At 42.4% G+C, this 11,699-nt stretch overlaps 1 protein-coding gene and 1 non-coding gene across 9 annotated transcripts; one reads left to right on the top strand and one right to left on the bottom strand.

The window, feature by feature from the left end:
- Positions 1-39: 39 nt before the first annotated feature.
- Positions 40-10,987, top strand: Rtnl1 (reticulon). 8 transcript variants are annotated; one of them, XM_065302247.1, is made up of 6 exons: positions 40-1,269; positions 4,135-4,170; positions 9,575-9,782; positions 9,858-10,066; positions 10,165-10,270; positions 10,334-10,987. In XM_065302247.1, the coding sequence occupies exons 1-6, from the start codon at positions 255-257 to the stop codon at positions 10,383-10,385; spliced, it is 1,626 nt and encodes a 541-aa protein (XP_065158319.1). In that variant the 5' UTR covers positions 40-254; the 3' UTR covers positions 10,386-10,987. The 8 variants fall into 8 exon arrangements, with proteins under 8 accessions (XP_065158319.1, XP_065158320.1, XP_065158322.1 ...); XM_065302249.1 differs by lacking the exon at positions 40-1,269 and adding an exon at positions 2,640-3,239; XM_065302248.1 differs by lacking the exon at positions 4,135-4,170.
- Positions 2,125-2,196, bottom strand: TRNAP-UGG (transfer RNA proline (anticodon UGG)). Its single transcript has one exon. It is a non-coding gene; the product is annotated as a tRNA-Pro (tRNA).
- Positions 10,988-11,699: the final 712 nt, after the last annotated feature.

The raw sequence follows: 11,699 nt of genomic DNA, 5'->3' as shown, positions 1-11,699 counted from the left end.
GGAATAAGGAGGCATCGGGAAGCGTGCATGCTAACCCACTGACAGATGACAGTAACCGTGCCGGTGCCGGGCTGAACATTTGACGAAACGCGACTGGAATTTTCATCTCCACCGAAAGAGATCACAAGCAATAAAACGTGCCGGGGCGGAATACATTTAGAGTAAGAAATACGTGTTGTGTGCATTGTGCGTGCCAGTGAATCTGAGGCCTTACTTCGTCTGTCGATAGCGCGCGATTGTAGATTTGTAATAGAATGGAAGGCAAGGGAATGATGCAGGAGACGATGGATCTGTTGGGATCGTTGCGGGAGGATGCGTCCCAGGCGCACGTGGAACTGAAACGAGAGGTCGATTCGCTGGATGACTTCGAGCACCTGAGCCACGAGTCGAAGTCACCGGTGCGTGACGAAGGTAAAACGTTGTTGGATGAGGATGTTTTGATGGATACGGCAGCACGTGCGGAGGCGGCAGCAGAGGTGGCGTCGTCGGCGCTCACGAAGGCGATCGATAAAAGGGTGGAATCTGCATCGGATACAGCTGCCAGACTTGCCGACGCGCTGGAAACCAGGTGGGAGCCGACAGACATCCGGCCAAGTCCAGTCGTTGCGTCGCCAGTTCCACCGCCAGCCATGGACTCGAACCTCCTCGACTTTGAAGACGCTTTCCCCGATCGGAAAGAAGCCGACGCCAAACTGGACAAGTTCCTCAACGAGATGGCCCTTGGCCAGGAAAAACCAGCCGAGAAACTCGACGATATGAAAGAAGCGACGATGGATTTCGTTGAGAAGGAAATGCAGCGTGCGTTTTCACTTGAAAAGGCAGACCTGCCACCCCCGCCCCAGACGGATGACATTCTCGAGCACTATTCAGATAGTGACGCCGAGGATGACTTCAAACACGAGGACTTCCACGCGGACTTCCAGCATCATGAACCGGAGCAAGAACCGGAAGAGTCTGCCAAGTTTGATCAGTTTAAGGATGTGCACGACTTCGAGGCCAAATTTGATCTTCCGAATTTCAATCTTCCGCAAGAACAGCCCTTGTTCAAGACCCCCGAACCTGAACCACTCATTTCCGAGCAGGTGATTCTTCCTGAAGTACCCAAAGAGGAGCCCAAGATTGCAACGCCAGTTGAAGAGAAACCACGCGAAGTTATCGAGGAAATAATCCAGGAGGAGACTCCTCCGGCACCGGTCCAAGTTGAGAAAGTCGAGAAACCGAAAAAGAACGTCATTGAAGCAGAGGCAATGTTTTGCAAGATGGGACTAGGTGAGTTTGAGCGTTTTTCAGTTTTTGCACCTTTTACATCACGCTATTGATCCGGCACGCAGTCAAGTCACTTGCTTCTCTACTAAAACTAGCTGATGCCAGGCGCAGCAACAGCACATTAACACGATTAACACATCTTTCGTTCAACGTGTAAATTGTGCGCTGCTGGCATTCACTATTATTTCATTCTTCGTGGCGTTACTCACGGTCACATCTAGCGAATTGAAGAATTAAAGAAGCACCATAATGACGTTCGTACATTGAACGTAACTGTTCATGTTCATGCTCTCAGATACGCTCGCTAGAGCTAAAACAACGAAATACAATATCATACAGGCGAAGGAAACCGCAGTGTCGGGCAAAATACGATAAAAGAAGCACGCTGCGCTCGTTCAACAGCGACAAACAGCAAAAAACCAGTCCCTTGTGGATTATATTTTATTTCAAACGTCATGGAAAGCATTACAGAACAAAAACATGCAAAATAGGCGAATTTTTCGCATTGTCCTAGTTTCCTGATGGGAATATCGCATGTCTTACACACAAAAACAAACACCACTCCTGTTTTCCTCACGCTGGTGAAACTAAACCAGTTGTAGAGTAGTAGTTAATCGTGGTTAAATATTGCACCATGTCTCTTCATGCTATGAAACATGAAAATTAATAAGAATAATAAAACTGGCTGCGGAATGCATAAACACGTTTGATCATCAACCGAAGGTTATTTTTAACTTTATGACGTGTTTAAACTATATTTATTACCGGCCTAATAATTTAGGTTATCTTCGTTTTATGATATTTGGTTAGTGTTTGAACTTTTGGAGTGTGGTAATAAAAAAAAGTTCGAAAAAAGTCGGGCTCAACCGGGATTTGAACCCGGGACCTCTCGCACCCAAAGCGAGAATCATACCCCTAGACCATTGAGCCGCTTGGTATAGCACGTTTCGGTAACCTTCAACGCCGAGAATGTGCGCTAGATTATTTAAATTTAAACAATGCATAATTTATTACTACGTATCGCGCACAATGAGGTCTCTTATCTGAATTTTAGACTCAGAACTACTATACTGAGCGTATTGTTAAAAATTCGGCTACTCAAATGATTGGGTTTTAAAGTTTTGACTTTGCGATTTAATTCGTTTGACCTGGACCCTGGGTAACAAAGTCCTTGGGCGCTAATGACTCGTCGAGTAGAGTTAAGAGCTACCAGCATAAAATGTAGGTACAAAGTCGAAACCGTGTACAGGGGGGCCTCCCCACCCACCGGCGGACTACCAAAGTTGTAGCAGATAACTCTGTGGTGCTTCTAAATTGCATCCTCTCATGGTAACACGAGTAACACGACAATTACCTCATTTGTACCGTGTTTCTGCGCGTGTGTCGGTCGGTTCGTGGTTGTCGTTTTCGCCGCGCGGACGACACTCGCGGAACAAGAGCGGAGTGCCACCAGTCCAGAGTGGTATTCCAGTCGACCCGGGTCGATAGAGCGACGCTTGCCCAGAGTACTCGCCGGTTTGCTTCTCTCCTTGCTCTGTATGTGTGAGTGAGTGTTCGTGTTCGATTCGCATTCGCGCTATCGCCGGCTCCGAGCCTCCGAAACCTGCACTCGACGGGTGCGTGCATGTGACCCTGTGCCACCGATGCGTGTTCCTCCTGCTGGCGCCACCAACAACCGACATTCAGTTCACGATCGGCGACGCGCGCAACCAGGGGCTGCGAATTTGACACGGTAGTCGAAAACCGGGTTATTCTACTACCAAGACCAATAGTATCTCGCAGAGTGCGGTAACGTAAATTAAAGCACCTTCAATCAATCATGGACACTTCCGAAAAACTCAAGGCCGAAGTCGAGGGCATCATTCACGACGCCAGTGAGACCGTCTGCAAAATTCAATCGAAGGGCGCCTGCACCGGCAAATCCTCATCAGCCTGCCAGGCGAGGAGTTTACTCTGCGTCTTATTTACACCTAGTACGTGAGATCATATTAGATATTAGATAACTTGGTAACCAGTAAGAAATATTATTTCCAAAGTCAAGTAATCAAGACGCTAGTGTCGTGTTACCAGCAGCAAAACGCTGCCATTGTGTTGTTATTATTGTCATTTCAATTGTTCACTCGGACATATTATATCTTTAATAATACGTACAAGAATCATGAACACTTGACCTGCCAGCGATGTAATATTTCGACGTGTCTCAAACTAAAGTTGCGCAATAATTCAATTCATACAAAATCAACTGATAGCGACGATAACAAATTTGAAAAAAACGCAACACACTTGAAACTTGACTTTCAGACGTGTCTAGGTCTAAAAAATTATATAACGATTTTATTATTTCATTTTCGGAGGTCACACGTGTTGATATCCAGCATGGTTCTGGAATGTTTCGTAATATAATTGGACATCAATTAAGGCGAAATCATGCGTGCTTCAAATGAAGTTCTCACCACGCTGAATCAAAGAATAGTTTTTTACTAGTTAATTAAAGCCGGTTCTGATCGTATTTGTTTGTTTTCGAAACAATGTGCAGTAAAAAACCTACCTCGCTTTGCATGCGGTTTCTGAATTGTCATTTTATTTACGTTGTAATTTTGCATTCCGCCCGAGGCTGTTATCGATGACGAATTGTCATTTGAGGACTTTGAATGTCATTGTCAATGCACTAAAGTTCAACTCATTTGCTAATCGTCAATATTTTAAATCTATTTTTGGTAATTTGTCGATAAGGGTGGAGAAGTAGTTGGAAGCGATGTGATGCGTGACGGGTCAGAATATTCCATTAGAATTTCTTATCAGTTTACAATGCAGTTGATGCAGTCCATAGTTCATTGACACGCAATGACTTGCTTTTGTCTTTTGCAGATGCGTGGTTCAACCCCGAACGGCTAAATCCAAGAGGTACGTTATTCGTTAAATGTGTGGGACGTCATTGTAAAAATAAGAAGTTTAAAAGCAGACACAAAGTAGACTTCAAATTACTTTTAGACCATTGGACTCTAATTAAAAAGCGGCGGACGGACGAGATGCTCGCACCGTTTGAATGTCGCGTCGAGAGTTTTAATCTCGTGACGACGGATGGTCTATTTCGTCGTTGCATGGTGCAGGTCTCCTCTCTATTTATTACGCAGCGGAGACTCGAAATAGCGGTTTTTGTTTTGTTTGCTTTTGTGCGCGTTTTCCGCTTTGAAAGTTTGTCGTTGCGCGCTCAAAACAACTCAATATCGTTGCGTCAGCCCAACAGCGTGTTGTAAAGTAAGTTGGGTTGCATACATTGAATTTAGATATATGACTAGTATAGCTAGATATCTTTCGGGTTGATTACTGCGCTCACTGCTTGTGATGTTCATAGACCTAGACTACGGGTGGGATTTTACATGTATTGAGAACAGGAGATTAATATTTAATAGTTATGACTCTAGACTAGGTTCTGAGCGTGTGCGATGATAAAATTGAAAGAGTTCAGGAAGCATAACAACAAAACACGGATATACGTATCCAAGGTATTGATCGCCCCCGCTGGTAACGCCGAGGCATGCGCTCTTTGCGCTTCTCCTTGAAACGGAGGGGTAGTAAGGGTAGTAGGGTGTATTTATCGTCGGACGTAGGGACGCGCAGGGTCGTGGTTTGTAGTCGTGCCGTTTTGGAATAGTGAACCCATTGTGTGCTACCTGTGACGCAGTTGATTCTCTATCGAAATTCAAAATTTTTTTGAAAGTGAAATCTTCAAGTGAGGTTATTACAGCGTCGAGGAGTCCACATACATACACAGAGTTAAGATACAGGACGCGTTCGCTTGGTGTGTGCGTTTTTCAAATTTAGCAGCTTGTGCCTTGATCCGCTGCCAAACGGCGCTTTCCCAGGCGGAGGCAGAGATAGCGAAGATTCCGCCGCTTGTGGCATTCGAAGCTCGCCGCCGTCGACGACGCTAACTCGATCGAGCATATACACACACGCAAAACGCGGGCGCGATGAACCTCTTCGATTTCCGCCGGGATGAGCGTAAGTCTAACCCAATCCAGTGTGCCGTGTTGAGTGTTGCGTTTGCTATTGATATGCAATTTCCCCCTACGCGCCAAAAATGCCAGCCCAGACCTGTGGCGGTGTAGGGAGTTAGTTGGAGCTGTTTGCGAGTGAGATGACACCAGGATAGGCGTGCGGTTCCAGCGGTTTGACTCGTTGTTTGGTCCAGGAATCGGGACCTATTTTTGGCGCACGCTTCGGTTGCCACCGATTTCGATTGGATGGCATATGAACCTCTCATTTGAGTTTGCTTTCATATTCACGCCGGTTTATCAAGTATTACTCTCTCGCGCTGTTTTTTGCTCCTTAAGTTAAGTCGTTACTTTAGAAACAGTTTTTAGTGGATTTGTTCTACGTCGAGTTTAAGGATTACTCAGCTGGAAAGGATTTAGACTTTGGCGAACAAAAGTAAGCAACTTGTGCATTGTGAACACTTTGTATACAGATACATCTGTTGGGTCTATTCTATTTTCGATCGTTATGTAAATCTAAATTTTCCTCGTCATATTTCGCGCATTTTCTTTCTAATTCTAATTATGTCCGCGATCTAAGAATAAAATTTTTATTCATAGATCTAATTAATGGCGCACATGCCAACTTTGTGCTAGTAGAGTCCAGCTTAATTTATATCGACTCGAAATACATCAATATCAATCAGTTCTCGATTCATGCTTTTATTGTCCTAGCGTAACCGCCGCTGGCGCGCCGCCAAATCTAGTTTACTTTATCGCATTTTATCGTGTGCTAAGGAAGGGTAGCAGCCTTGGACGAGCGTTACCCTTCAATCTGGCGCCTTCCAAGACATTAAAGTGTCCTGGCATTAAATTATTTTTACGAATTCGATTTAGATTTACTATAAATCCGGTGTTACACTAAGTTGGCACTTTGTTCCTACCGAAATGCTAAAATGTTATGAAATCGTTACATCTGTTGGCTTCATGTTTGAATTTTCTTGACTTGACTCGAGAAATTATTCCTGCATGTATATCAGAGAGAAGCAGTTAGGTAATAAAATCGAGAGCGCATCGTTTCGCCGCGATTCCACGACGGTATATTTATAACCAGACACGCAGTTTTCCGTGTTTCGTTCTACAGGCAGTTTTCCGAGCGTGTTTCGCTTTTCTGATTTGTGTTGCTTGAAGTTGGTCGCGCGTCACCGAGCGCCGAGGAATCAATAAAATATATACGTGGAAATGCGAGTTAGCGACTCGCTGGTGCTAATGATGTTACCGGTTTTTCTGTTACAACTCTCCAGCGTGCTTTTTCCGCCAATTGTAATTTAATTAAGCCGGGAATTGAGAGACGCCGAGTGTAAATGGCGATCTGGCACAGTAATAACTTATATTTTTAGCGCTGGCGAGTTTGGGCTATGCACGAAAAATTAATTATCCACTAGATTAAACGATTTAATTATAATTAATCTTGGCCTACGTTTACCTGAACATGCACTCGGGTGCCTCATAAAGTTGTAATACAACTAAACAAGGCAGAATGTTTAAGTAAAGACTTGCGACGCATGAGTGTTAATGTTAAGTCGCGCATGGTTAGCTTCCAAGTGAGTTGGAAGCATGGAAGCCAACGTGGAAGCCGTGTGTACTATTCACGCGCACACCGGTTGGTACCGGCGAGTGCGCCATCTTTATCTGACGTTACTTAAGTTAAGTCAATACACGTCGGCATAAAAATATATATACAATGCGTTCGGGGATTTCCGCTGCGATTTGCGTTTTTGGCGTATTATCACCAGCAATCACCACTCCACGTTGCTAACATTGCGCTATTTAACGCTGACACTTTTATCTGATGCGTATGTGTGCCGCGCACACGTTGGCGACCACGAAGTTAAGCTCGCTGCGCGTTCTTTTCGCCCTGACCGCGCGTCCGCCAGCACGACGTGCGCGTTGCCCACCAGAGCACCTCTTGCCTCTTTCTTTTCAAGTCCACGCGCGGACGTGTTGCTTACCTGGCATCACCATCATCCTTTGCAGTCTTCGCTCAGCCGGAGGAGGAAGACCTTTGCGTTAGTATAGTGCCGTTGTTGTTGCTTCTGCAGAAAGCATATTACCGAGAAATAAAAATGGTGCGTGCCAAGAACCAGAGATACCAATCCGAACCGCTGCCCGAAAGAGGACCCGGTGAGATATTCTATTCCCTAAATTCATCAAAAATTCATCAATTTACGGCCGTGAGAGGAAACCCTTTGTTACCCTCACCAGCCTGTTTGCTGTCCAGTCAGAATCCGGTTTTATACCTACTACAACATGTAACATATGGTTGCCTCATGAACGCATTGATCGTCTCGGTTGTATGCGTAGTTTTCAATGAAAAGCTGATTTATTTAATGTGAAATTTTAAGGTCTAGCTAAATGTTTACTTCGCTACGTGGTTTGGTAATTTACAAGCCGCAAATTGTTGATAAACCATGTTGAATCTTACATTTCAATTGTTCGAATACGAGTAAAGCTGCTATCAGTGTAAAAAACCTTGTAAATGTTGATAAGACTTTGTGTTAACCTGAAAAATCAAAATGTAGTTTTAGCCATAGTTCATTTGAATTGCGTGGAAGTGAACTTCTAGGTCTAGGACGCTCTCATACCCAGGTTGGAGCGTAACGCGTTTTTTGGGCGAAGAAAGTAGGAGTTCAGTGAACCAGTTTCGAAAACTGTTCGATAGGCACCGTCACCTTGCCATAATACCTGCTATTTGTTAATGAATTCAAAATATGCATCAATTCACAAAAACTTTCACACATAAAATTAAGCATAACTCAACGTTAATTGTTAAACTTTGTGAAGTTAGTTGTAATTAAGTTTTTAATAACTATTGTTCAATTTTCGCCATTGCTTTGTTTGCTTGAAAATTGCTCTAAATTACTGTAAACGGCTCTAAAATGGGGGGTGAATATTCTATAATATGTGCTGACCAGGGACAACTTTACCAACGTCGACAGTTTGCTCCCCTATGTGCAACCGAGGGTATTTTACTACACATCATAATGTGCGGTGAAATTACAGCATTAAAAAAACATGCGCTCGTGGCGCCAATAGTTTTCCCCCCTTTGTAAAGTGGAAAAATCAATTTTATCATCGCACACGTTTCAAATTCACATAGTCTTTGTTTGCAGGATGGTTTTCTCTGAAGGGTGAAAATCAGTAAAACAAAGAACAACAGTTTATATTGAAAACGACGCCATTTTTGCAAACATCTCAAAATGTATTTAATATTTATGGAAATATACTGCAATATTGGCAGTTTAAAGTCATAAATTTACAATAAAATAAAAACTAATCAATCTAACAAGTGCGCACGCGTAATCGTAATCAGTTGTAAGAGTGCAAGGCAGCATTCGATAAATTGCCCACGCTGCGCCCGTTTCGACCGCGATCAGCGATAAACTTGTTTACGGCTGCACATTTTGAGATTACACGCCGACTCAACAAACCCTAATTAGTTCCATAGCCTTTTTTTTATAATCTAGAAAACTGAATGATTTCATACGTAAATAGAACTAGTGTTACTTTATTCACATATAAACTGATTTGAATGATCAGCGAATGGCTGGGTGCGAAATGACATTGCTGCCCAGTAAAGTGCATCCAAATGTGGCGGAGTGAGTAACTCAAAACCGTGAAGTACAACACTTTGCGCCACTTGTAATTAATATTTATCCGGTTGGGTATGAATTTCTACAGGCGTAGCGGGCAACCAGGTTGCGCCGCTCTCAATATTCAACGGAAATTGTTTACGTTAATACCCACGCAGTTTTAAATAAAAAAGTATGTAAATACTAAACTTAAAAACACTGGAGAGTTCCACGGTTTATGCATATTTTCTTTTCGGCAGGCGAAAAACTGTTTCGCTTTGAATATAAACGGAAAACATTTTCTGGTGTTGAAATGCGTTTAATTAGCATGTATTTTTGTTTGTGCTTGACCTTGACTTTACAAATCGAACGAATATTCATTGTATGATGGCATCGATGCCCGTACGCTGAATGTGAATCACTCGTTTTTTATATTTTTGTACGTACAACATATACGCCTCCTCTTGTTGCTGTTGCGTTTCGTACGGCGCATTTTCGCGTTGAGTCGGAAAGTTCTCAGTCGCTTTCCGGCCTTTCAGTGGTGTGTTTTGGCACCGGCAGCTAGAACTCGCCGCCACACAATGAGCGACGCTTTCTATTATTATCTACTCATCTGCTCTTTGTGTCTGGTTTATCTGCACAGTGCGTGAATAATTAATCAACGAGTGCGTGTGTTAAGATGTGTTTTTCTTTTTGTAGTGGAGAGCCTCATCTACTGGAGGGACCCGAAAAAATCTGGCCCAGTCTTTGGCGCGGTGTTGGTCATCCTTCTCAGCTTGAAGTTCTTCTCGCTGATCAGCGTTGGCGCATACGTCTCGCTGCTTGGCCTCCTCGCCACCATTTCCTTCCGCATCTACAAGAATATTGTGCAGGCTGTCCAGAAGACTGGTGATGGACATCCATTCAAGTAAGTTTATTATATATTAATTTAGCCGTAATGTTTGGATAAAGAGGTAGCAGTGTTTAATGATTGTGTTTTTAGGGAATATTTGGAACTCGACGTTGTCATTCCTCAACAAAAGGTCGAGGAGGTGACGAAAATTGCCGTTGCCCACATGAATGCCGCGCTCGTAGAGTTGCGTCGTCTTTTCTTGGTCGAGGATTTGGTTGACTCGATCAAGTTCGCCGTTTTGCTGTGGTGCTGCACTTATTTGGGCGCCTGGTTCAATGGCATCACCCTCATCATTCTTGGTACGTTCCCTCAATCGACCGTAATGAGCCACAGAATGATCCGCTCTAATATGTCTTCCCCAGCGTGCACAACTTAACTTAATTAATTTGTTTCACAGCATGGATCGCCCTGTTCTCTCTCCCGAAAGTTTACGAAACGAATAAGACGCAGATCGATGCCAACCTCGACATCGTGAAATCTAAACTGGCCGACATCACGTCAAAGTAAGTGATTTAGTTGTAAACAAATAAAATTGTAACTTATGTTTGTTTGTTTTATTTCTACAGGGTGAAGGCGGCAGTTCCGATCGGCAAAAAGTCCGAAGAGAAGAAGGAGTAAATCCCACCCTCAGAAACAAACGAAGAAGCAATCGACATCGTACATCATCGGATGCCAAAAACAGACAGTAACGAGAGTAAAAGTAAAAAACAAAAAACGCGAGAGGCATCCCACAAAAATATCTCTTTTAATTCCATTCTAATCTAAAAAAAAAGTAAAGAAAGTAAAAACTTAAAGTAAACAAAGTAAACACCATCTTATCTACTACATAATAACTCTTCTCTATATACATATTGATGAAATTGTTTTGTTAATTAATTTTTTTTGTACATAGAAGACTATATTTTAAACTTCGCCTGAGGATCATGCTTGTTCGATAAAGAAAAAAAAAACACATTAAAATTGTTGGAAGCGTTACTTTGGCGATTCTCAGCGCATGTGCGAGAATTTATGTTCGTCATCGTCTCTTAATTACTCTTTTTATATCAAATCAATTTGTAATACATAAACGTTACGTTAAACGAAAGCGAACCGAAGCGCTGTGACAATGCGACGCTGAAGGATTTCCCAGCCAGATTGAGATTTATTACCTTAATTTATGTTTTAATTTATGTATTGCAAGAATTATATTATTGTACTAAATACACAGAAATAAGTTACAATCGCTTTGTGTTTATTGATGTTTGGTGGTACGCTGAAGTGAAATCAATGAGGTAAGAACATGACATTTCAACTAACTTTGATTTACTAACGAAAATCTCACGAAAATTTGAACGTAACGGATAGTTGATAGGATATTTAACTATGTAACGATTTATGATAACGATAACGTTAAGGAACATGCGTCAAGCACTTCGTATGAATGATGAGAAGCACTGAAACTTCAGCTTGGTTACACCGCTTTCCTTTGAGAATCAACGCGAACGATTTCATTCGAATTTAAAGGATTGATTGAAGATAGATGATGAGAGTTTACTATTTTAATACTTGTCGTAAAAGTGAAGAATTGTTTCGCGAACATAAGACATATTGGGAAGAATGTAATATTTTCGTAAGTTTAGTGAAAGTTAGCTTTTAGCAGCGAATATAAATATTCGCCCCGTAACTGGAAACTGAGTGTGTTCCCATATGAAGCGTGCAATATTCGAACAAATCAAAACCCACTCACACACATACACGCTCTCGATGAAACTTGTTTGTCACACAACAAAGTAAAAGTGTATTCTGTAACTAATAAAACGCTAAAGTATATGATTATCAAGTGTAATATTAAGACCAAGATATTAACTTAAAATAGTTCAATGAGTACATTATTCGAGGAGACACACAAACCAAATAAAAATGCAGCAAAAAAAATTAAAGAAACTAAAGTAT

The sequence above is a fragment of the Atheta coriaria genome, unplaced genomic scaffold, assembly GCF_025399875.1.
Source record: "Atheta coriaria isolate IRGN ID8LTWV9N9 unplaced genomic scaffold, Caltech_Dcor_3.1 hic_scaffold_5_pilon, whole genome shotgun sequence".
In the NCBI taxonomy this organism is placed as follows: Eukaryota; Metazoa; Arthropoda; class Insecta; order Coleoptera; family Staphylinidae; genus Dalotia; species Dalotia coriaria.
This window is presented reverse-complemented; position numbering and strand designations above follow the sequence as displayed.

What these genes read in the sequence shown, in the direction of transcription:
- Rtnl1 (XM_065302247.1), top strand. Translation starts at nt 255, where the DNA reads ATGGAAGGCAAGGGAATGATGCAGGAGACGATGGATCTGTTGGGATCG. An exon ending in GTTTTGCAAGATGGGACTAG is followed by an intron (nt 1,270 to 4,134) that starts GTGAGTTTGAGC and finishes TGTCTTTTGCAG; the next exon opens with ATGCGTGGTTCAACCCCGAA. An exon ending in GGTGATGGACATCCATTCAA is followed by an intron (nt 9,783 to 9,857) that starts GTAAGTTTATTA and finishes TTGTGTTTTTAG; the next exon opens with GGAATATTTGGAACTCGACG.